Here is a 27,306-nt window from a genome sequence, read left to right as displayed (position 1 = left end):
CAGATCTGTTGGAAATTTTTATTTTGATGTGGTGTCAATTAAACTTCAATCCTCAGGATAAACAGACCATTTTATTGTCTTCTTTCAGGATGTCTAACAGAAACATCTCATAAAAAAGGGGGGGATTTGTCAGTCACCATGGTGAGTCTCAAATTAATAAATCAACATGCTATGGTATTGAGAATCTGGGGTAGAATATTTTACAAATATGTCAAAAATGTTGCTAAAAATAGTCCTTAGGTTTCTAAAGCAAAATATAATTTCCATTGTGTTTTAAGATGAAATATGACGGACATATTCTTGACAGACTTTAAATTCAACTGCATTCATAATAAAAAGGCATTTTGACAAAAAAAAAAAAAGTACAGAGGCAGTTTGTCTTCAGCAGTTAAAAAAAAAAAAGTACAGTCCCTCAGCAAACAAACACAGATTTCTTTTTCCTTTGTAAGCAGAAATATGATCCTGTTTTTTGGCCTCTTGCATCATAGAAGAGAGTATGTGACAGCTGCAGCGATGTAACTGTTATTGAACTTTTGTTATTAGAGAAGCTGCATTTTCTGAAGCATCTCACTGCCTCTGTTGGTTGGACTGTCTTTGTGACACAAGCTTATGCAAATATTTGATAACCGAGGATGGATTTTTGTAGATCATGTGACGATCCGCCCCACGAATTTGAATGTGATTGGCACTGGGATAAGAACGCTCCAAAAACTTGCTCTGAAGTTCAGCAACCACCTGACGTGGAGAGATGACAGTTAATGAGACGTTCAGCAAAGGATTTGCCTCTGATTAAAACTAGCTAAAGTTCAGAAGTGAAGGTAGAAAGTGGGACTGACACTCACTTGGTTGAGATCTGAAGGAAGCTGATCATCAAACGATTCCCCAGTGATCACATGCACAGATGTCTTGCTAGAGAGAGGCTTATATCTGGAGATCTCCCTAAAAAGTCAAGGACATTCAAATGATGCCTACAAATTATGCCACTGCACACTTCAGACTAGAAACTATTAAGATGATGTTGGTGTTTTTTTCCTATATTATACCTATACTGTATGTCTACATTTGACTTAAGTTTTTGTTACATTATGAATTTATTATTGGTCTTGTTAATAATTCTTAATGAACAATGAATGCTGATAAATTAATATTATTAGACAGCAGCAATAATACATTCTTGCAGTCCAATAATATTCATTTATTATTGATTTAAAAAAATAAAAACTATTTAAAAATCAGGTTTGTATAATATTATTAACAATAATATATTGAACATTGCTGTTATGCACAATTCACTTTTACATGGTGTTTGAACACAAATGTGTCAGAAATGTGTGTACACAACCACCCTATAATGGTAAAAAAATCCACCACACTTTGTTTTATATTCCCCATAACTCATAAACAGTAGGGCTGGGAGAATAAATCGATTAATCTCGATTCGTGAATCGATTCTGAGATTTTCTGAATGCATCGCGATTCTCTCTTAAATCGATTCAATACTTAGTTTTTAACAACAGATGGCGCTCTAGGCTAGTTTTTAACCACACGCTCAAATGCTGACGAAGAAGAGTGCTTGTACGTTCGGATGAGTCTGAGAATGTACTTGCACCTCAGAATGCTTTTATGATGCAAGATGAATGTAAACCGCCCACTGTAATTCGCTTCAAACTTTATGAATGATTATTTTATAGAATGGTCATGTGGTGTAAGGAATTGGAATAGAGCAGAGTACGGCTCTTTCTAAAGCACGCAATGCCATCTGCTGTTAAAAACTAAGCCCAGAATCGATTCGAGAGAGAATCATGATGGATTCGGAAAATCTCAGAATCGATCCAGAATCATTTCTCGATTCAACGATTTATCTAAATGTTCTGCTTTTGGCTGTATCAATGAACAGAACGTGTTTTTCCATGCCACTCTGCAACCTTTCCATTGCTTTTCTATGTAAACGTGCTAGATGGACATGTTTGACCGTTGTGCTTGTGTTTCACATCTTTTACAGCGTCTTGCACAGGAAACGGTGCTCTATAAACGCAGTGCTCAAGTTAAAAGAAATGTAACTTTTTAAAAACGTGTCGAGACACCTTATGTTTTGCACTGCCCACATTTTAGACGGAAAGACTGTCTAAGGTCCGTCTAGCGCGTTTCCATTGTGCTGCTTTTCCATTATTTTCTAATTTAATGCAAAAATCGTGTTCTGTGGAAAAGGCTACATGCTGTTTTGTTGTTGGCGGAGTATCTGAGGCACAAGCTGTTATGGCTCCACCCACTTCTGGAAAGGGGGGCGGGAAGCAGCAGCTCATTTGCATTTAAAGATACACACATAAAAACAGCGTGTTTTTTCTTCCACCCAAAAAGGGGCATGCTAAATAAATGATGTGTGGGGTATTATTGTGGGGTCGCAGACACATTCTAGGGACACCTAAGACATATTACATCTTGTAAAAAGAGGCATAATAGGTCCCCTTTAAAGTCTTACCTGACTTGAGATGCACTCTCGTTGAGAAAGAAATGTTCATCTACTGCAGCGCTCTGGTGAGCAGGGTTACACAGGAGATATTTCTGACAGGAGGAAAAAAAATAAAATAAAAAAAAATCACAACAATCATTCATTTTTATAACCTATTCTCTATGCAAAACACACAAGTCAACCAAAATAAACATTCAAATCTCATTTAATAGCTGAGACAAATCCATTTACATAGACATATATTATGCCAGGACAGTGTTCAAGATGGTTCAAGATGTTCAAATATTTCATTGTTACTCTTTGGTCATTATAACAGGCATGCAGATGTAAAACTCTCTTGGTGACCTCGGACAGACGCACTTGAAAGCGTCAAGTCACCACTTGAGTCAATAGCAAGAGGGGAGCAGACCCAATCATGAAGAACAATCCTACATACTGAGAGACAGAGCAGTCAAATTAAATGTCGACGAGCATTTCAAGGGCCACAATCCCTCGATGTTAAACATGAAAGCACCATGTAACCACTAATTGCTATTTGATTGCGTGTTCTTGTGTAAAGAAGTCTTATGTGTGAATACAGTGTAAGCATCGACAACACCTTTTACTTTATTTCTCTAAATAATGTGATTTGTAGTTGTCACATCCGTTGAGGAGTCACTATGGGCAACAGCAAGACTTGATACTTGGTAACTAGTCTGAAATACTTGAAACACATAGACATGAGCTGCGGTGTGACGTTATACTGCACTGTGTGATTTTTATAGTTATTATGCATGCAGTTGTATTAGTTAGGAGACAGAATATTTGTATTTTAAAAATGTATCCCACACTGTAGCATTATTTAAGTTGATATAGTAAAAGAGAAAAGAGGTGTTTAAAATAAAAATAAAAAAAAGGGAAAAAGTTTGAGGGAAAATTCAAAATTGTATCCAGAAAGGACAAATTCAATTGATCAGTATCAGTAAAAACACTAATCATCTTGCAGAATATTTCTATTTCAAATAAATGCTGTTCTTTTAAAACATTCAATTTATCAAAAAAATCATGTAACAACTGATGAATAAAAAATGTTTCTTGAGCAGCAAATCAGCATAGCTGAATTTTAAGCATCATTACTCCAGTCTTCAGTGTCACATGATCCTTCAGAAATCATTCTAATTTGACATCACAAGAATAAATTACATTTTAGAATTTATTACAACATAGAAGACAATTTGAGATCTATATTTATTTCACAATATTACTGTTTGTAAGCATAAGAGATATTCCATGTCTGGAATCATGCGTATATTCATTTCTTTTAATAAATACAAACCATTAACTGAACATAATAACGTAAGATATTAAATAATTACAATGACGTCTGATTATTTAGGAGCTCAATCACAGAGATCGAATGCTTTCAAATTTACAACGTATATTGGCGGAGACTAATATAGAAATGAGTTGGCTGTGCTGTAAAATAAATCTCACATTCAAGTGACCTCTCGTATAAAACAGCATGTTTTTGAAACAAACAAAGTTGTACAAAATGAATGTCATGGCAAATGTGCATTCAATTTAATATGTCATGAACTTTTACCACACAAAAGCACTTTATTCAATGGACTGAGGCAACTTCTCCACTGACTTCCATGCAAACATGTCTCCAAGACAGCAGCTGTTGACGTATCTGAAGTTGCCAAATGCAGAACATCACATAATTAAAGGCATAGTTCAGCCGAAAATCTGTCATAATTTATTCACCCTCAAGTTGTTCCAAACCTGTATGAATTTCTTTCATCTGCTGAACACAAAAGAAGATATTTTGAAGAATATGGGTAACCAAGCAGTTAATGGACCCCATTGACTTCCATAGTATGGAGAAAGAAAAAAAAATACTATGGAAGTCAATAGGGTCTATAAACTTTAGTTACCCATATTCTTCAAAATATCTTTTGTGTTCAGCAGAAGAAAGAAATTCATAGTTTTAGAATAACTAGAGGGTGAATAAATGCTGACAGAATTTTTATTTTTAGGATGAACTGTCCCTTGAACATACATCTGACCAGATGTATACATTCATACTATAACTGTAACGTAAAAAACGTGCCGTGGACACTCTGTGATTCAACCAGCCTTCTGCATTATGCCAACAACACAAGCAAAGTTGTTTTTGTCTCTAGCAAACACTCAGATATTTAAAGCTCGTTTATTTTGTTTTGTTTTGTTGAAATCTACCATTACAAAGAAACATATTGCTTTCGTTTTATGCTTCTAATCTTTCCAGGACAAATGAGACAGAGGTCTTAAAAACACTGTGTCTGTTTTTATGCAGATAGAGAGGAAGGATGGGCATGTATGAAGTAAAGAAAAAAATGCACCTAGTCATCACCACCATCCTGTTGTGCATTAATTATTTCAACCTCCTTATAAAGGCAAAACATTCCTCCAAATCACCTCCTCCGTTCCTCAGGTCAACCTTCGATTCATGTCGTAAATGGGAATCTGTAGCTTTTTGAGGGGAAGAGGGGCCATTCAAAATTCTAATAAACGTTTTGCATATTCGTGGCCGCATGTTAACGTGCATGAAATTGGGTGGAACTGGAGCGAAGAAAGCGGCCTCGTACCTTGACTGCACGCGGCTGTTTTGCATCGTGACCTGAGAAACCCTGTCTGAAGGCGTTTCAAAAAGGATCCGCGTCAGTCTGTGTCTGCAGCCTCTCACATTCACACAGTCCGGGAAAGTTGTTCATCTTAGACAACTGATCATTAAACTGTTTCTCTTGTTCTCCAGAAATCCTGCACTGCATGTCAACTAGCACACAGACGCAACTGTAATTTACACAACAGCGCCACCAAGTGGCCGTTTTGTAATAACGCTGTTTCCCAACCTCTTTTTTTTTTTTTTTTTTTTTGTCTCACAGCACCGTCAGTAAGAATCAACTGCCCATTCAACAGCAACAAGAAGTTAGTTGAAATCCAAAATAAATAAACAATAGTATGTTTTTTGGATGGTGGCATATAATTATCAGAAATCTTTGTCTGAAAGTGTGACACAACTTGCATTGTCTTGCTTTGTTTAAAAAGTAATCGAATTCAATAACGTGTCAAAGATGAAATTTGTACTTCAGGCATCCTGAACACTGCTGTCAGCCTTAAATACAAAAGAAATCATTAAATTAAATCACAACTATTTAATTATTTAATCATTTCACAGCTAATATGTATTTTTAATCTGTAATTTATTTTTATAGTTTTACAAAGTAAAACCAAAAGTAGTTATTTCAGAACTTATAAGAATATAATGAAGTCAATCAATTGATTGTTAATCTTTTGACAGCTAATATGTATTTCTTTTTTTTTTTTTTAAAGGCACAATATGTAAAAAAAAATGTTAACATATATTTTGCTGACTTGTGTACTTACATTATACCAAATGTTTCCAAGAATGTTTAAATCCAGAGAAAAAAGCAATTTTAACCAGGACACAGTGTCCGTGCGTCACCTATCAATGACCCTCGGTTTTATTTTGTAGAAACCATGGAAACATCAGAGACACTTTATATTATATGTTTTATTAGACAGGTGAGCAACTGTTTGGATACATTTATAGACAGAAAACTAATCATGTTATATAGCTCAACACGTTTAGTCTTATTGTTTGAATCTCGTTTTCTTGATTATATTATAATATTCTAATATCGATCTAGCTTACTGCAGTGTGCAACTAGTGTCTTATAGCAGCCACTGAGCGAACGCACAGAGTAACGTTATAACATCATTTGCAATACACTCAAATGTATCTAATATGATAAACAGCGCTATGTTACCCCACATACGTTTGACCGGAAGAAGCGGCGTGATAAAAGTTCGGCTGCTCGCGAGACGTGTTTTGCGTTCGTCTCTCATTAGCAATCGCTCCAGCGGCATCGTTCAACTCCAACATAACTTGCCCTGCTCTGCTTCATACTACAGTAACGTTAATATTCTCATCCATGAACATGATTACTGCCCGAGTCCCATTGGATTCTTTTCTATCGGTTGTGAGGTGAAGACGACATCTCCCATGATTCCGCACTCAATCTCGGCATCATCAAGCTACACCTTTGTTTTGAATATGCGACCTCTAATGGCAAAAATTACATATTGTGCCTATAAAGGTGCCATAAAATTGAATTTACCTCGGCATAGTTGAATAACAAGAGCTCAGTACATGGAAATGACATACAGTGAGTCTCAAACTCCATTGTTTCTTCCTTCTTATGTAAATCTCAGTTGTTTAAAAGACCTCTGAAGAACAGGCGAATCTCAACATAACACCGACTGTTACATAACAGTCGGGATCATTAATATGTACGTCCCCAATATTTGCATATGCCAGCTCATGTTCAAGCATTACACAAGGGCAGGCAGTATTAACGTCTGGATCTGCACAGCTGAATCATCAGACTAGGTAAGCAAGCAAGAACAATAGTGAAAAATGGCAGATGGAGCAATAATAACTGACATGATCCATGATAACATGATATTTTTGGTGATATTTGTAAATTGTCTTCATAAATGTTTCGTTAGCATGTTGCTAATGTACTGTTAAATGTGGTTAAAGTTACCATCGTTTCTTACTGTATTCACGGAGACAAGAGCCGTCGCTATTTTCTGTCTGTATAATTCATAAACACAACTTCATTCTTTATAAATCTCTCCAACAGTGTGTAATGTTAGCTTTAGCCACGGAGCACCATCAAATTCATTCAGAATCAAATGTAAATATCCAAATAAATAATGTACTTACATGTTCTGATGTATGCATGCAGCATGCATGATGAACACTTTGTGAAGATCCATTTTGAGGGTTATATTAGCCGTGTGAACTTTGTTTATGCACTGTATTAGAGTCGCGAGCTCAAGGGCGGGGAGCGCGAGGATTTAAAGGGGCCGCAGCCTGAATCGGTGCATATTTAATGATGCCCCAAAATAGGCAGTTACAAAAATGTATTAAAAAAATCTATGGGGTATTTTGAGCTGAAACTTCACATTACATCTTGTGAAAAAGCATTCTAGGGCACCTTTAAGTTGTAATTTATTTTTTATAGGTTTAACAAGTAAAACCAAAAGTAGTTTTTTCAAGTAGTTTTTTGCTCCTTATTATTTAATCACTTAGGTTTTTATTGATGTATGGATTATCTAAGTATTGTTTATTTTGTGTACAGCGATTTGAGAAGCTGCTTTTAAAAGGCGCTTTATAAAATAGTTTATTATTATAATTAATCATAATTCATTATTTAATCTATTGACAGCTAGCATGTATTTTTTATTTTAAGTTAATTTCTTTTTATAGGCTTAACAAGTAAAAACAAAAGTAGTTATTTCAGAACTTCAAAAAAAAATAATGAAATTAATCAATTAATTATTTGAATATATTGACAGCTATTATGTATTATGTTGTAATTTCATTTTATAGGTTTAACAAGTAAAAGCAAAAGTAGTTTCAGAAAAAAACAAGAAACTAATCACTTAATTTACTGACGGCTACTTTGTTTTTTTTTTGTTTTTTTTAAGTTTCAGTTCATTTCTTTTTATAGGTTTAACAAGTAAAGTACTCTTTGGAACTTGTTCAAGAGGGTATTTGTACCACCGGTTGGGAATCACTGTTGTAGAAAACTAGAAGCAGTGGCATCATAACCTTTAGTTGTGTATTTACTCACTGCTCGGCTTAAAAGACACGATTAGCCATCAAACAAAATATACCCTGTGGACTGACCTGCCTCTGTAGGATCTCCTCTGAGACATCATCTCCCTGAATGACCGGCTTCAACAGGCCCAGAATTATGAGCAGACGACTCAAACCTGCAGCTGCAGAAAACTGCATCATCTGCAGGGATGGGACGAGGTGAGAGTACCTGTCAACATACACAAACATAAGATTACGATTCACTTACTGTGACCTTCAGAACTTTGACCCATTCCAAAAAGACTATATACTAAAACTAAACAACAAAACTAGTTTAATTCTAAGGGTCACAGTGAGGATGTTAAACCCCAGAACATTAGACCCCGAGCCGCAGCAGTGCCGTACAAATCAGTGACAGGCGTCTCCTGTGATGAACTGCATTAATTGAGCGGTCATTACCAGCGCATGAAGGACTAAATGACTCCTCGCTGTGCAGTCGAATGCATCACAATGACAGCTCATTTATGAAGACTGAATCAATGACACAGAAACACTGATCAACACTCTCGTGAAGAATATTTAGACACATCACAGAACACTTCATTCACGCCAACACACACACACACATGATAGAACACTTCAGTTGATGCTCTAGAAGTTGCTAGAACATTGCTTGATGGTTGTTATGGAGCTGCTATAGTATTCTGGGTGGTTGCTGACTAGTCCAAGTCAAAATGAGTTTCTATTATGCTCTCGAGATATGGCTCAGGTCCCTCCTATGGAAGCTTGTTTCCGCCAAGTAAAAAATAAAAAAGGTAATTGTGACTTTTTATCTCACAATTCTGACTTATTTTCACAGAATTATGAGAAAAAAAACCTATAATGATAGATAAAAAGTTATAATGTCAGAATTGCGAGATATAAATTCACAAATGTGAGAAATAAAGTCAGAATCATGAGTTATAAACACAATTGTGTGTTATAAAGTCAGAATTGTGAGATATAAACAATTACAAGAAAAAAAGTTAGAATTGCATACACTTGCAATTCTGACTATATAAATTTATAACGCGCTGAGTTTATAACGTGCAATTGTGAGTTTATAACTCATGATTCTGATTTTATTTCTCACATTTGTGAGTTTATATCTCACAAGAGAAAAAAGTGTGAGAAAAAGTCGCAATTACCTTTTTTATTTTTATTCAGTGGCGGAAACAAGCTCTCATATCCTCTCATATCTGTCTAAGAAATATTTTTGTATGTTTTATCACCAGCCAGGAATAAATCTAGTTAATCTGATCGCTTAGAAAAAAAGAATGCTTTTCCTCAAGAAGACTCACATGAGTTCAGGAATCATTCATGTTCAAGAGCAAGACTGTACGGAAGAGGATTAGGGCCAAGCAATAATAAAAAATAAAACCATCTCGAGATTAAAGTTGTTAAATTTCGAGAAAAAAGTTGAGATAAAATGTTGAGAATAAACTCATTAAATTACGAGAAAAAAGTCATTAAATTATGAGAACAAATTCGTAATGAATTTGTTCTCGTAATTTAATGACTTTTTTCTCATAATTTAATGACTTTATTCTCAACATTTAACTCGACTTTTTTTCTCGAAATTTAATGACTTTTTTCCTCATAATTTAACGAATTTGTTCTCGTAATTTAACGTTTTTTTTCTCGAAATTTAACGTGTTTTTTCTCGTAGTTTAACGAGTTTATTCTCAACATTTTATCTCGACTTTTTTCTTGAAATTTAACGAGTTTTTTCTCTAAATTTAACAACTTTAATCTCGAGATGGTTTTATTTTTTTATTATTGCTTGGCCCTAATCCTCTTCCGTAAGACTGTGACTAAACATAACAGAATTCTACAAAAATAATATTTACTAAAGTTTTAGGGAAATTTTTGTGCATGTCCATACGCGGTTTCATCGGATATCATCTCATTTGAACAATAAGCAAGGAACAAAGTGCGAGCAGTGCATCCAATTCACAAAAATATGACTCATAAAAAGTTTCTCTTCAACAAGTCAGTCAAAATGATTCACAGCCTCAATTTTTTTTTTTTTTGTATTTAATTAAACCTTTATTAAACCTCTTCAAAAAACAAACAAGCATTGTCATTGTTAAACAAAAACAATAAATACAAATAATAAAACAACAAAATATATATAAGCAAATTAAATTAAACTTAAGGGCATTAATTAATACATATTGCAAGTCATAGAGTCATAAGGCATTCCTTATTACACCTGCTTTAAGGATTGAAATAAAATTTTCAAATAATTTTTAAATGCCACAAAACTTTGAGCAACATTAACAAATATAGGCATTTGTGTAGATCAAACGTACCTATAAATCAAACATCATTTGGCCTCTAAATGTTTCTTTAGAAAACACTGCAGTATGAGTTATGCACCTCAGTTTAATACTTAGTGTTAGGGCTGGGCAGTATGACAATATATATCGTTACCTCGGCATAAAATGTCTATCGTTAGAGATTTTGCAATATTGTGTATATCACGGTACGTAAATGTCAAAATGCCCTACGTGTGGAGTATTTATGTCTCAAGTGAAAGTAAACAGTTGGGTGTAAACCGGATGTGTAACAGTATAATGGATCCATGTGTTTGTTCTTAAAGTGACAGCAGCCTAATATACCTGCTGCTCTGTGTCATTAATGTGAATAGAGACAATAACTTACTGCTCTTGATTGAATAACTTTTTTTTTTAGCTTTAATAAGAATAAATTTATATTTCATTAAAGGTGCCCTAGAACCAGTTTTTACAAGATGTAATAGAAGTCTAAGGTGTCCCCTGAATGTGTCTGTGAAGTTTCAGCTCAAAATACCCCATAGAATTTTTTTAATTCATTTTTTTAACTGCCTATTTTGGGGCATCATTAACTATGCACCGATTCAGGCTGCGGCTCCTTTAAATCGCGCGCTCCCTGCCTTCCGAGCTCTCGACTATAATACAGTGCATTTACAAAGTTCACACAGCTAATATAACCCTCAAATGGATCGTTACAAGATGTTCATCATGCATACTTCATGCATGCGTCGGATTATGTGAGTAAAGTATTTATTTAGATGTTTACATTTGATTCTGAATGAGTTTGATAGTGCTCCGTGGCTAAAGCTAACATTACACACAAATATCACTAAAAATATCATGTTATCATGGATCATGTCAGTTATAATCGCTCCATTTGCCATTTTTCGCTATTGTTCTTGCTTGCTTACCTAGTCTGATGATTCAGCTGTGCACATCCTGCCTGCCCTTGTCTAATGCCTTGAACATGGGCTGGCATATGCAAATATTGGGGGCGTACATATTAATGATCCCGACTGTTACGTAACAGTCAGTGTTATGTTGAGATTCGCCTGTTCTTCGGAGGTCTTTTAAACAAATGAGATTTACACAAGAAGGAGGAAACAGTGGAGTTTGAGACTCACTGTATGTCTTTTCCATGTACTGAACTCTTGTTATTCAACTATGTCAAGGTAAATTCAATTTTTGATTCTAGGGCACCTTTAATTCAGTGAAGACTATGCATTATTTTATTTTTACATTTGATTATTACTTTTTCAGACTAATTCTAACTGTACTGGTGATTTACAGTACAGTACAGTATAAACCTGTTGTACCTGGAAAACTTAATTTTGTTTAATTTATATTTTTGTTATATTGTATTTGTCCTATTGTTTGTAACTGCTTCTTTTTTCTTATTTTCAATAACAGAAATGAGATGAAATAACACAAAACTATATTGTGATATATATCGAAAATTTTGTTATATTGCCAACCATTAGAGGTTTATTCAAATAGTAGGCTATTAATGTTTTCCTTAGCAAGCACCACAAAAAAAGGTCCCAAACCACTCATCAACAGTGCAGAGTGTAGACTGTGTGTAGTTATACTGAAATTCTCCAGAAAAAAAAAAAAAAAAAAAAAAAATGCACATCTAACTGCTCGACCTTCCCTCAAAAGTTTAGCATCGAAAGTTAAAGACTGAGAGTTTGAGCTCATCTTTTCAAATATTCTTTCCCATGTCATTTTAGCCCTTTTTCTTCAAACTGTTCTTCCCTGACACTTTTCATCTGTCAGCATTTCCCCCAAAACACGGCCCGTATCGAGCCTGACAATTTGATTCGGAGTCAAATCAGTCCGTTCGCTCTGACATTTTATTTCCACCTGTCCTATTCTCTCCATTTCGTCATTCTATCAATTCTTCCGGTGCTAATTCTGCCCGGTAGGTCTGGATTATGCGCAGGAAGGCATGCGTGTCAAAGGGAAATTTAGCGAGGGTAAAGACAGCCCAGATAGGAGGATGAATTAAACAGATAACGGCAGGCAGACGGAGTGAGGAAGTCGTGTCAAGCAAAACGCCTCACCAATGTTGGTCATTTTCCGTTCCGTTCTCTCTCTCCCTCTCCCCCCCTTAAGCATGACAGAAAACTATCTAAATGAATAAAAAAGTGATGAAATGACTTTGGTGCCGTGGACTTTCTGCTCTTTGACTTCCCATCTGGATTAGTGCAGGCTGAATGGAGTCTGTTTCTTTTGTAAGAACCAACACATGAGTCTGTCTGAATGTTTCTCTCTCTTTGACACACACATTCTGTACTTGATAAGAGCCATCTGAATTTGCATGGCAAATTATGTCCTGTACGACCACTTGAGCTGCCCAGATGGACGGCTCGACACAAAGGAGAGACGAGGTTATGACAAATAGATTATTCAACTGATTATTTACCTTTGCTTGATTCAAACTGATATGATGGGATGGACTGCTGGCCTAATATAAAGTATTTCCTTCTTTTCATATATTGAATTTCACAGTTTGAATTTTTACATTGCAAAAGCAGTGCTATTTAACTGAACAAAACCTTTCAACCTATTTCTGAATGTTAAAAGTAAAAAGTGTTATTCTGCATCACTAACATGAATTTGCAAAAACAATCGTGAACTTTTGATACTGATTGGACAGATTTGGAAAAAAAATGTAACAAAATAAAAAAACACACCATTCTTAATGTTTAGGTGTTTAAAGGATTATGAAAAATACAACTTGCATTTTCTTTACACTAGGTATTGGGGTGTATTTCCCTGCTGAAAAATAGAAACATATTAAACCAGGCTAGGCTTATTTGTTGGTCTGTGGCTTGGAGACCAGCTAAAGATCAGCTTGGGTTCAGAGACCACATTTAAGACCAGAATATAAACTTGGGCTTTTTTCAGCATGGCTTATTGTGCTTATTTTGTCATTTTAATATTATTTTACTGTGTTAGAAATATCTAGAGTCATTATAAAAAAAAAAAGATGGAGAAAACATGAATTTAAGCGACAACCCTACCTACACTATCAGTAAGCAATCTTATTTGAGTCATCCTTGTATTATGAATCACAAGTATGAAAATGGTGCGACAGATGCTCTAATAGCATCTTTCATGTAAACTTCAGAGGCAAAAATTAGGTTACAGTTGAGAAGTTTGATTCATTTGGGAGTTCATTCAAACTGTCCATTTCAATAAATCGACTCAAAACTCTGATTCATTTGGGCTACTTGTTGGCTTCATCACTTAAAAATGTCCCCATCAGACATTTTAATTGTATGATGAAGTTTATCAAAAACATGTGAAGTTAAACATTGCTGTTAAATACTGTGTATTGTTATTATCATCAAAAATAAATTAATTAAATAATTTGTCATGAAAAAAATTGTGCAGATTATATTTCATTTTTACTTTTAGTTCCTGCATTAAATGTTTTAAAGTCTAATTTGATGTTCTCCTTGACAATATAAACAATGCTTGATTATTTATATTGAAATAATAACAATGCTTCTGATTATTTATATTAAAATAATATCATTGAAATAATGCTTCCTCTGACCATATATATATATATATATATAATTATACACAAACACACACTACCGTTCAAAAGTTTGGGATCGGTAAGATTTTTAATGTCTTTAAAAGAAGTTTCATCTGCTCACCAAGGCTGCATTTATTTAATTAAAAATACAGTAAAAACAGTAATATTGTGAAATATTATTACAATTTAAAATAACTGTTTTCTATTTGAAAATATTTGAAAATATAATTTATTCCTGTGATCAAAGCTGAATTTGTCTTCAGTGATCAGTCTTCAGTGTCACATGATCCTTCAGAAATCATTCTAATATGCTGATCTGCTGCTCAAGAAACATTTATTGTGTACAGATGTACAAAATATTTGTGTACAATATTTTTTTCAGGATTCTTTGATGAATAGAAAGTTCAAAAGAACAGTGTTTATCTGAAATCTAATCTTTTGTAGCATTATAAATGTCTTTACTGTCACTTTTGATCGATTGAATGCATCCTTGCTGGAAAAAAAAAAAAAAAAAATTTCTTTAAATTCTTCTCAAAACAATAAAAATAAAAATTCTTACTGTCCCCAAACTTTTGAACGGTAGTGTATACTGTTATTTCAGATAAATGCTGTTCTTTTGAACTTTCTATTCATCAAGGAATCCTGAAAAAAAAAAAAAGTACACAACCGTTTTTAACATAATAACAATAATAAATGTTTCATGAGCAGCAAATCAGCATATTAAAATGATTTCTGAAGGTTCATGTGACACTGAAAACTGGGGAAAAGATGTTGAAAATTCAGCTTTTCCAACAGAAATATATTACATTTTATATTATATTCCAATAAAAAAGTTATTTTAAATTGTAAAAATATTTCACAATATAACTGTTTTTACTGTATTTTTAATTAAATAAATGCAATCTTGGTGAGCAGACAAAACTTCTTTTAAAAATATTAAAAATCTTACCGTTCCTAAACTTTTGAACGGTAGTGTATATTAACAGCAGGGGTGGTGAACTCCGGTCCTGAAGAGCCTTAGTCCTGCAGAGTTTAGCTCCAACCCTGATAAAAACTCACCTGCCTATAGTTCTATATATCCTTGATTAGCTTGTTCAGGTGTGTTTGATTAGGGTTGGAGCTGAACTCTGCAGGACCGACGTTAGCCACCCCTGATATACAGTATATATTGATTGCTACTGACTGAGTGCAGTCAGTAGGGGGCAGTCATGTCTCACAGTGATTCACTATGAGTGAACAAAAACGGCTGTAAACATAGCAAGGATAATGTGGCCTTGCTTCATTACTGAACACTGACAGAAGTTGCTCCAGCACAAGAAACTCTAATTACTGTTAATTGTCATTATTGGAGCCAGACCCATTTAATTCCAGAGGACCTCTCTCATACTAGAATGTTACAGACAAGACCAGCAATTTTCCCAATATGACTTTCATGCACACATGTATATTCAGACAACTTGATTGACTGCCTGATTGAATTTTTCCATTGATTTGTCTTTCAGAGGTGTCTGTGACAAAGGTGAAGTCTTCATCGATCATCTTGCACCTCAGACCTGCAGCAGCCTGCTCAGCTTTGTAGGGTTTTGTACTGCTTTAGCCCTTCTAAAAGGTGCTTTCACACTAACAACGGTTTAATCACTGGCTGTTGTGCTGTTGGTTGCAAGTAGGCCTTTCCCAGAGACTACACTGCCCAACACTACCAGGAGACGAATCACATGAGCTCCACTGTCTTCACTTCCATTAGTAGCTGTGATAGTTTCCAGTCACTTTGTCTCCGCAAATGAGTGAACGCCCCTTACTTACTACTCAGTCCACTGTTTTAAGGTTATTAAAACACAATAAGGGCTCCAAGTGCAGCCAATAAACAAGCTTTAAACAACCTGGAAGACTCTGATGCCATCTGGCAATGGTCTGATGAGACCAAAATTGACCTTTTTGGACTGAACTCCAAGCGCTATGTTTAGCGAAAACAAGCACAGCACACCACCCAAAACACACCATACCTACTGTGAAGGTGGTGGCAGCATTATGTTGCGGGGGTGTTTCTCTTCAGTGGGGACTGGGTGATTGGTCAGGACTGAAGGGAAAATACATCCAAATTCTTGAGGAGAACCTGCGTCCCTCTGCTAGATAGGTGAAGATGGGCAGGTCATTCACCTTCCAACACGACGCAATGGCTTAAGAATAGGAAGGTGAATGTCCTTGAGTGGCCAAGACAGAGCCCTGACTTAAATCTGATCTTAAATCTTAAATCCAATAGAAAATCTGTGGATGGACTTGAAGAGAACAGTTTAATATCGCTCACCAAAGAATTTGACTGAACTTGAGCAATTCTGCAAGGAAGAATAGGCAAATATTCCCCATTCTAGGTGTGCAAAGCTAGTACAGACATATCCAAAAAGATTAATGGCTGTAATTAAAGCAAAAGGTGGCTCTACAAAGTATTAAATCAGGGCACTGATGACTTTTCCAACCCTGTTATTGTAGTTTTTCATTTAAAAAATAAAATAAAATAAATAAAGTTTGAAAATTATTATTTTTTTTTTTGGAATGGGTTTTGATTTCAGGCTTTGTGCGACAAATAAAGTAACTATTTCAAAGGAGTATGATGATTTTCTATAGGCACTGTATAAACTGTATGTGGTCCTGGTAAACCCTACATTATGGAGACAATGAGGATGGCACACAAGGATGGCTATACCAAAAATATTTGACCTTGTGGGGATATTTTTTGGTCCCCATGAGGAAAACAGCTCATAAATCATATAGAAAGATGTTTTTTGAAAATGCAGAAAGTTTTATGTGATGGGTAGGTTTAAGGGTAGGGTTAGAAGATAGAAAATACAGTTTGTGCGGTATAAAAAAAATGTGTCTATGGAAAGTCCCCATAAAACATGGAAACCAAATGTGTGAGCGTGCGTGTAGAAATATTAACATTTCCGGATTGTTCGACGGCTCCAGCATCAGCCACAGAAATGCTTTATTTTGCAGTTTGATAGATGGGATGCACAGACAGAGAAGACTTTATCTTGGGGAAATCCCTCTCTAGAGAGACTTTGAAAGTTGACAATTCTGACATGTTTACGTGTAAATGCCAGCGTGGGGTTTTCTGACAGCTGCTTCTGTTCCTTCAAAAGCAAAATCACAGTCTGTACTGTGTAAACCTCACAGGAACTTAATTCAGCTGTTTATTGTTTTGTTTTTCACCACAGCTAAAAAAAAAAAAAAAAAAAAATGACAGAAAAAGGCCAAACAAAGACCATCTGTTCACAAGCAAACATATTCTGATATGACTAAACCCAGCTAAAACCAGTGTTTTGCAATGATAGCTGGTTTGTTGCTGGTTCAAGAGGGTCTACTAGTTGGTAGCCCAGTTAGTTGACCACCTAAACTTTTGGCAAATTAATTTTAAGCTGATTTTAGCTGGATTTTTTAGGATGGGTAGATTCAAATTATGTCACCTCTGAAGTGCCAGATGATTTTCATGATTTGACAATTTCTCTGACCGCACATCAGAGTTCAGACCCGATGAGAGCTGGGACACTCTTGTTCTCCAGCGATGGGGAGTGACTCATTTTTTTTTTCAGATATAACGGAACTCATTTCAGAGTGAGGCAGCAGTAATGAGACGCCCTTTTGATGTGGAAATCCTGCTGGCATGGGAAAGTCTCCGATACAGTCTCCGCTGTCATCCTCAGGTGCAGCGGCTCTCCCTATTGGACACCGGCAGTTTATCTCTTAGTCGCCACACGAGGCTTCTTGAAAGGAAGGAGACGGCAATTATGCAGACTTGTGACCCAATTAAAATGATTCGAAAGAATACAGAGCCACTCCAGTCAGCAAAACAAAGTCTTTTTAGTTTGAGTTTACACCTCATGTAATGGCCTCTCATCGCTCAAAGAATTAACGGATGCTTTTGACGCACCTTGGAGACACTTAGTGACATAAAATGAATCAGTAAGCCGGAAATGGAGCTAGAAAGTTATGCTGGACAGAAAGTCCGAAAGGAATACATACAGGATTCCAGAATTTGAATCATGTTCTGATGGATTTCCATTAGGATCAGTTCCAAATTACAATACGTTCCAATAGGAATTTTATTTTATACACATACTTTTATACCAGTAACTGCAGATAATTTTCTACATTGTAGAAAATTCCAAGGATTATTCCAGCCTGCAAAGCTGTTCTAAAATAAAGAGTATGCCATATTTTATATTCCACAGCTATCACATAATCTTAAGCAGAAGTATTTAATACATCTTCAGCATCTTTAATTTAAAGCAGCAGCACTTATGATTTAAGTAAGATCAGTAATAAAACACATGATACGGATATTAACTTAAGCTCTGAGTTAATGTCCACAACATTTAATTCACTGTGTCCTAAGTAATTGGATTGCATGTACACCGTCTTGCACTCAATAGGTTGAGCATCTATTAATCAAAGCATAATTGTGCACATTTCCCAGATAAATGGCGCTGCTTCACGTCCAGTCATGTACAAATGAGTCAATCCCGGCATATTCATTTCTTATCTAGCTGAACTCATTCGAGTCGCATAATGGCGATAAATAATAGAGGTAGGAGTTTAATGGGATATTCTGAGAAGGAAGGAGAGCCTTTTAAAGCTGTGCAGAAGGGATCTCTGAGGAACTGCGATCATATCCCTGCTAAATGACTCCAATAGCAGGTAGAATGAGGCCAAGAAATGTGACTATTTCTTACTGACTTCCACTGAAATTGAATAGCTTCAGCATGCTTAACTATGGACATAAACTGCAACTAGCTGTGAATACCCATGTAATTGGAGCTGTACGTGGCTGTGTTAATATTTAATGAGTGCTTATGTGGGCTGTATATTAGTGTCAATGAGCAGCTCAGATTTTTCAGGACTAAACAGAGAAAGTGCTGTCAGACTTGCTCCTTTCAGCTCTGACAAAAGACATTGTAAATGTAAACAGTACGGGAGCAATTATTTGCTCTTACAGTGATTAAGTTTAAATCTTTACTAAAAAAAAATCATAAATGTGGTCACATTCGGTACAATATAGTTGGGGCAATTTACTAAAAATAACATGGATTTTAGGTTAAAATATGAATGTACAAAGGAAAATGTATTTTTAAAAGAAAAAAATTCCAATTATGTTGCAGTTATATGAATGATCAGGTTTTGCACAAACTTATGGAGTTATATATACAGAATTTCTAATTTAATATTAAATTATAAATATTTATATATTTCAGTGTGTATGTTTTATTGGAATGCAAATTCGATATTTATATAATAATAATAATTCATAAGCCCTATTTGGACGATAATTGTTTCTCATGTTTCTCATGTCTGTAAAAATACATTTGCATGGCACCTCAGTGATAAAACTATACATAAATAAATATAAATAAATTCATATTTAATGTAATAATAATATCCTACTTATTATTTATTTAAATATCCTGTCTAAAATTAGGAAGATATTTATGAAATAGAAATATATATATATATATCAGTCAAACCAAAATTTATTCAGCCAGCTTGGACATTTAATTTATTAACAGTTTATTCACTATAGTTTAAAAAAAATAGTAATAAAATATGACAAGATCTGTGTCAGAAAAAAAATGATCTTAATTATGTCAGATAACACTTAAGCAAAACATGGTCAGGTCAAAGTGTCTGAATAATTTTTGGTTCCAAATCTATCAATTTTACTGGTAGTCCACTGTATGAAGAATTTTTGGGTATAATATGACACAGTTTACTTTATTTAGCTATCCTCACTTACATAAATGAACTATAGTGTCCTGCACCCACTAGTAAAAATATATCAAAAATGTCTGAATAATTTTTGGTTTGACTGATATATATATATATGCCACCAGCATAACCAAACTTAATTGCCAAAATAATGACTGTTTTCATTGTGTCTGGCTAATTGGGATGATAAAATGAACAGAGTAATGTGGTGATACAGCTACAGTCTGCATGCTTTTCAGGGAAGTCAACCTCCGAATGGCACACTTCACATTTATATCTCCTTCTGACTATCAGCATTAGGATGGAGCTGGTATATGTGCCTCACACACACAGTCTCTCTCAGCTGATGACTCACCAAAACTGCTGCCACTTCTCCTCTTCAAAGACTTCCTCTGGGATCGGATCGATCAGCACCAGGTCAGACACTTGCCTGAAGAGACAGAGACACAGAGTGAAAAGACCACACAGAAGATGCTTCAAGAGCTTAGATTAGACCTCACACACATCGAGTGAGCTCATCCTGTAACCAGGGAGAAATGAACAGTGTCTATCGAGTGAGATGAATGAGCTGCAGAAGGAACAATATTTTCAGTCCTTGGGCGCTACAGGGCTGACACAGCTGAATATATGGGTCTTAAAGCCGCACATCAGAGCAGATGAAACGTTAAATCTGTCAGATGGAGGGTTGGGTTGGAGTGTGAGTGTGTGTCGAAAGGTCGGTCCCATTCTGCCCTAATGGATCTTTTGCTCATGGTAGGTATAATTGCCTGAGAAAAAAAACCCTGATAGGCCTATACAACACTATACTGAACATGCAATTCTGTGGTGGTATCAAACTTCCTGACATGTTCAGATATAACTGAATGATTGTTTCCATACAGAACGAGGTGACTTACGTGTCATGGATGTGGCTGTAGAACCTGCCATTGAGTGTGCCCAGCTCAGAGCCAATCAGAATGAAAGGTGTGGCTATATCTGCAGCCTTGACCAATCGATGAAGGTCATCCACCATCCTGAAGGATAAAAGAGGAGAGACAGGTCAGGAATGAGCGCAGGTTTGTGCCAGTGAAGTCTAGACATGACTCATCTGACAGTTCATTAATCACCAAGACACATTATGACACACATGTCCATACACCACCAGACGGGACGCCCACTGTCCCAGACTCCTGCTCAGATTTTAAAGCGGTCAGTGATGTTACGTGAAGGACAAACTGACCTCAAACCAGAGGCTGACATACTAAACTAATAAGCACTGTGTACCATGAGACTCTAATGGGTTTTATTTCTGACATCCTCATTAACTAAAAGGCCATGAAGATTCAGTGAGCGCCGAGTGACTTACTGCCGTATGTCTTTGAGATATGCAGGGGGCAAGAAATTGGTCAAGAAAACTAGAGACTGACCGACATTGCTTTTTCAGATTGCTATCAGTACAGATTCCTTTTATGATTAATTTTCTGATAAACTCTATAAAGATCTATTATTTAATATTTGTTTTATTCCTGTTTTTGGAATAATGATAATAGTAATAATAACAATTATTATTATTATTATTACTATTATTATTATTAATAATAATAATTATAATGATAGAAATTATAATTATAACATTCATTCATTCATTCATTCATTCATTTATTTATTAGTTAGTTAGTTAGTTATAGTAGTAGTAATAATAATAATAATAAAAAAAAATTGAATAATGATAATAGTAATAATAATTATTATGATTATTATGATTATTATTAGTAGTATTCATTCTAATGATAGCAATTATAATTATAACATTTATTTATTTATTTATTTATTAGTTATAGTAGTAGTAATAATAATAATAATAATAATAAACATTTTTTTGGAATAACGGTAATATTAATAATTATGATGATGATGATGATGATGATTATTATTATTATTATTATTATTATTAATAATAATAATAATTCTAATGATAGCAATTATAATTATTTCATTCATTCATTCATTTATTTAGTTAGTTAGTTAGTTATAGTAATAATAATAATAATAATAATAAACAATTTTTGGAATAATGATAATGGTAATAATAATTATTATGATTATTATGATTATTATTAGTAGTATTCATTCTAATTATAGAATTTATAATTATAACATTTATTTATTTATTAGTTATAGTAATAATAATAATGATAATAAACATTTTTTGGAATAATGATAATAGTAATAACAATTATTATGATTATTATTATGATTATTATTAGTAGTAGTAGTATTATTGATAGCATTCTATTGATAGCAATTATAATTATAACAACAATTATTTATTTATGTATTTATTATTATTATTATTATTATTACTACAACAATTTTGGGAATAAGGATAATAGTACAAAATAATTACAATGATGATTATTATTATTATTATCATATTATTGTTGTTGTTGTTGTTGTTGTTGTTATTTATTCTAATTATGGCAATTATAATTATAAGAACAATTACTATTTATTTAGTTATTATTAGTTGTTGTTGTTGTTATTATCATTATTATTATTATAATAAAAACAATTACTATATTTATTATAACTATTATAATTGTAACAACAGCAATTACCACTTATTTATTTATTAGTTGTTGTTGTTGTTATAATATTATTATTATCGCTGTTTTTTATGCCGTGTTATTTATGTAAACATTGTTTTTCAATCAAATGATCACAAATTTATTTTCATGTTTGTTTTGGACTACGTCTAATAATTAAGTACACACTTCAAATTCAGTTGAAAATTGTTATTCATTATAAAAATATTTAGTATGGTAGCATGCAGAGTCAATAAGTCTAAGAACAAAACATGTCCTTCTCAAAAAAGGAAACTTATTATTTACTATTGGCTTTCCTTCAACAGCAAATGAAATACAAATGAAAAGGTTTCAATAAAGAACAAAAGGGACGATCATCAAAATATTTTCGCTCCCAGCTCATTTAACTTTAGTAAAATTGATATCTTGCCTTGAAGCTTGCCTACCGCCTGCTTTTAGAGGCCAGACAGAAGAGAAAAAAAGACCACTGATAACCAACTACCCTGTCCTCCCTCTACACATCACTTATTGCACGAAGAAATGCAACATGTGACAATGTCAACAGCAACAAGATAAGATAAGAGTGACTCCACATGTAGGATGAAAAAACCTGAAAGAAGGACGTCTTGTTGCCAGAGGACAAGGACAAAGACATCTCTCTCCTACAGCGTTGATTGAAAAGTAGAGCGGGACATTGTCAAGGACATAAGACTGCAGAAACTGTTAATGTGTATCAGGGCTGTTTCTTTGTTTTCAGATTTACAACACAATATTACCATACAATGTGAAGTACAAGTATAAGACTCAAGTGTCAATATTTGACCACTGTTACAGAATAAAAATTTTATAGTGATGCCAATTTCATGAATTGTGTCTGGAGGTCAACTTTCATTTATGAACCATGGTGGAGGAACACATCATTTCCCGGAATGCTATAATTCATCTTATCAAATTTCAATGCCAATGAAGTTATTTGAAAAAAATGCAATGGACATTTTTTTGGTGCTGTTACACCAACAATGTTGAAAAACTGTTTAACTTCAGACTAAGACACTTTCATACCTTCCAGTGGTTGATATTCCCCACACTTTCTCTGTGCCTGTAGTTTCATTCTGCAGGGTTCTTCGGCTAAAACCCAGACCGACTCTGTCATAGGTGCACACCTAAGAAACAACAGATCACAGATCATCAAGTGTCATGAAAATGAGAGCAGAAGAAACCTCATCTGACACTCATAATTGATCAATTCTTTAGGAAACTTAATCTACAAATAAAGTGTGCATTAAAACCACTGCAAAATCTACAAAGTTGCATAATTTCACCATCAAAATCATCAGTTCAACTTTATCAATGTTTGTAATGCAGTCACTGTAATGCATTTTGTCAGCAGGAATCTCCAGCACACCAAAACATTAGATTTGTGAAGAGAAATCAAGGTTTGACAGCATGTCGCAGAAAAGCTTCACTGCCTCACCTTACTAGAGTAATACAGGAGCACATGCATTGAAAGCTGAAATCATGTAGCTTTGCTGGAGATGAAGAAAAATCAATAATGTCTTTATGGCCTTTATGGTCTCTTTGGACTCAAATCAAACTCTGGTGCTGCCTTGTTTATTTAATGTTGTACATGAATGCAGTGAAAGACTTTCTCTTATCATCTTGTTAATAAAAGAGATTGCATTATATCATTCTAAACAGAAAGCATACATAAAACTTCCCAACTACCTGACAGATATCACTGAAATAGGAGTTGTGAGCTTGTGAGTTATGCAGTATGTGATGAGAACAAGACTGGGCAACAGTAAAGTCATAGTCAACACAGCAAGTACTGATCAATTGTGCTGTCCTCGCTGACGGCAAGAAGAAAATAACATACAGTACTGTACAGTACAACATGTCATTCAATTCGCATATGAATTACTCAATTATTGACTCAGTCAAATCATACGCAAGAGTCATTGAGTCTCATTCACATAAGAGTTGAAAACTTGTGTATGAATATTCTCACAAACAAAACATGATACACCGATAACTTTTGTACCAAAATGTATTCTAATACATACTGTACACATAAAATGACATAATCTGGGTGGCCTTATAATTGTGTTAACCCTCTAGTGTTGTTATTAAAATTATTTTAAAAAATTGTTTTTAATTATTAAAAAAAATAGCCACACACTTTTGTTGTTCGCAGTCAAAATGACTGGGAAATGGGCAAAAATACGAAAATACACATTCATATGTTTTCAAACGTCCAGTACTCCTGCTGGCAGTTTGTTGAAACTGACCTTTGTTGATAATGAAAGACTCTCTTGCACATGGTACCAAATATCTGAAGACATTCCCGCTGGAGCATCAAGAAAAACTGAAACACAAATAAAACATCACTTTCACTGTGCACAACTGACAATATAAAGATCAGATTTTTCATTTTTGAAAGAACTTTTATTTTAACCTACCAACTGGTCTTCCATATCCTTTGCACAACAGGTGGATCTGTTGGCCGAGGCCGATATCAATCAGCTGAGCACCTGCAAATAGAAAGAAATCTTAAAACAAATGAGCTAAATAAAAAAAACTTTCAGTGGTTAGCAAACTGCACATGATCCTAAAGTCTTCCTGAAGAGATGAAGAGGTCTCACCTGTGGGTGACAGCACCTGCCCCTCTCTCTGCAGTGAGGCGTAGTTCAGAAAAGCTGGAGTGAAGATGATGAAGAGCAGAACCTTCATCCAGAAAGATACAACAGCCCAGCAGCTCCTCTGAGAGACAGTCACATGAGGAACAGCAGAGTCCTCTGATGTCTGTGGGTGGGCAGATCACATGACATGAAGTGGTGACAATATTGTCCAGGGACAGAGAATACTCCAACTTAAAAACGTTCAGTGCAGTTTTTAGGCCTGATACACCAATAATTTGACCATTTTTAGATTTTCTGCATCATCTGATAACCCTTCTATCGGTTTCAAAATCTAACAGCCATGGCAACATTCATTTTCGTTTAATTTTGCAAACATGCAACCACAATTTTTTATTATTACATTTTAATTTCTTTATTATTATTATTCATTACTTATTATGTATGTTTATTCTTATTCGTATTATTATTAAGAATGGAATATTAAAGTCATACAGAGAAGTGTATTTACAAAAACAATGGTTACAAATAGAAATACCACGATTCTTTATTTACACCATTGCGATAGTACTCAAAGGGTACTTCAAAATATACCATGGAATTAACAAAGTACAGAAACATGACGTTGCCATGGCACCATGTCCAAAAAAGTACCTTTAGTAACGTTACTACAGTAAAAACGCACATTCAGCCCATGAGTTACAGAGTTCACTGTGTTTCATCACCTTCTTTCTGTCAGGTTTGACACTGTCCGCATCTTCTCGTCCGTTTGTCTTTCTCCGCAACATTTTCTGATAATTTTTCACTCACATGAAAGATAACATTATATTTGTATGAATGAGCGTCAAATACAGCATGGAGACACTTCCGCATTGACGGGGACCCATTAGGAGCCAAACGCGTTTCGTTAAAGCTTATCCGCGATGAGAGCATTTCAGCTTAAGAAAATATATGTTATTAATTTAAGTACTAAACTACTATGTGACTGTATGTTTTGTGTATAATTAAATTATTATACACTGAGCGTTTTGATTGTTTAGTTAGGCCTATTAAATTGTCAAAATGTAAAAAATAAAACAATAATTAAAAACTGGTTTGCTTATTATTAGACACTTAAAAATAAAAATAACTTTCATTATATGGAACAGAGGAAGTCATTTATTTTTATGTTTATTTTATTTTTAACTATATTTACTTTTATTAATTTAGCAAACGCTTGATTCACAAATGAGGAACGTCAAAAGCAACCATTTAAAATGCATTGAATATTCAATAACAGTATTCATAAAAAAATATTTGTAGTAGACTACATAATGCCAAGTTTCAAGTATAAACTAGATTAAAAAAATCTAGATTAATAAGTATATAGGCCTACATCTTTTTATTTTATTTTATTTTATTTATTTGTTCAATATTGTTCTTCTAACTTTACCTTTTTAAAAATGAAAAACATTTAAATAAAATTAAATAAAAATAAAATTAAAACGGATATCCATGTTTTCAACAGCACTGTTTGTCATTGACATTCATTAAAACAGAACAGATTCCAGATAAATAGAAGAATTTCAGATTTTCATAACATTAAAGTTTAAGACACATACTGTAGGGGGAAACAGATGTACAGTAGACTACAAAATAATATTTTCACACATTTTCCATAATTGGAAATGACAAAACTCTAAAAATATGAATTAAAAAAAAATAAAATCTACACACAAAATGAGAAAAGCAGCAAATATAAAAAATGAAAGCATTGTAAAGTCAGTTTTAATGTGACCTTCATTACAATTGGATGCCTTTTTATCCCTCTAAAGGCTGAGATGAATGCAAAGGTTCTGTGCTGCACCACTTTAATACTAAAAGTCTTGCAATGAAACATCTGTCCTGTAAGAGGTGCTGTGTGACATTATCTGACTGTCACTTGATCCATTTACACAATAATCATCTTAAACCACACTGTATGTCACACTCGCAGAAGGACACACAAGATCAGTTGAGGCAGAGCTGCTCTATAAGAGAATATTTAGTGTGACAGCAGAAATAAAGGTCACTTTAAAGGTCACTTCCAGCACTGCAAGCTTATACATGAGTGTGAGTGAATTTAACATACTCCACAGGATACTGACCCTTTTCAAGTCCTGTATAGGTCCAGTTCAGAGTTTAATTATGTATACAGTGCTGCTAGTCATTCTAAGGGCAATGCTTCTGTCGCAGATGTAATGTATGTAAATTATGATTTTATGCATCCTTGCTTTCACAGAGTCCAGCATCCATATTGAACAGACTCTAAAGCCTGTGAGCAACCTCAGTTAGTGTCAGTTTGTTTCCTTTGAGATGAGG

At 34.4% G+C, this 27,306-nt stretch overlaps 1 protein-coding gene across 2 annotated transcripts; it reads right to left on the bottom strand.

Annotated features, from left to right (window-relative positions):
* Positions 1 to 52: 52 nt before the first annotated feature.
* On the bottom strand, positions 53 to 25,840 carry si:dkey-122a22.2 (uncharacterized). Of its 2 annotated transcripts, none has more exons than XM_067410690.1 (11): positions 25,692 to 25,840; positions 24,973 to 25,132; positions 24,790 to 24,861; positions 24,619 to 24,695; positions 23,393 to 23,493; positions 20,663 to 20,779; positions 20,122 to 20,196; positions 8,214 to 8,352; positions 2,480 to 2,562; positions 837 to 939; positions 53 to 735 (listed from the first exon to the last, which is right to left on the bottom strand). In XM_067410690.1, the coding sequence occupies exons 1-11, from the start codon at positions 25,752 to 25,754 to the stop codon at positions 568 to 570; spliced, it is 1,158 nt and encodes a 385-aa protein (XP_067266791.1). In that variant the 5' UTR covers positions 25,755 to 25,840; the 3' UTR covers positions 53 to 567. The 2 variants fall into 2 exon arrangements, with proteins under 2 accessions (XP_067266791.1, XP_067266798.1); XM_067410697.1 differs by having other exon boundaries at positions 843 to 939.
* Between the last annotated feature and the right edge of the window lie 1,466 nt (positions 25,841 to 27,306).

The sequence above is a fragment of the Chanodichthys erythropterus genome, chromosome 2 (assembly GCF_024489055.1).
Source record: "Chanodichthys erythropterus isolate Z2021 chromosome 2, ASM2448905v1, whole genome shotgun sequence".
NCBI lineage: Eukaryota > Metazoa > Chordata > Actinopteri > Cypriniformes > Xenocyprididae > Chanodichthys > Chanodichthys erythropterus.
The sequence above is the reverse complement of the archived record's forward strand: the minus strand, read 5'-3'. Positions and strand labels throughout refer to the sequence as shown.

Bases quoted from the DNA above. Each gene is read 5' to 3' on its own strand.
- si:dkey-122a22.2 (XM_067410690.1), bottom strand. From the start codon at position 25,754: ATGTTGCGGAGAAAGACAAACGGACGAGAAGATGCGGACAGTGTCAAA. The intron at 25,133-25,691 runs GTGATGAAACAC...GCCCACCCACAG, and splicing joins TCAAACCTGACAGAAAGAAG to ACATCAGAGGACTCTGCTGT. The intron at 23,494-24,618 runs GTCAGTTTCAAC...GTTGTTTCTTAG, and splicing joins GTCTTTCATTATCAACAAAG to GTGTGCACCTATGACAGAGT.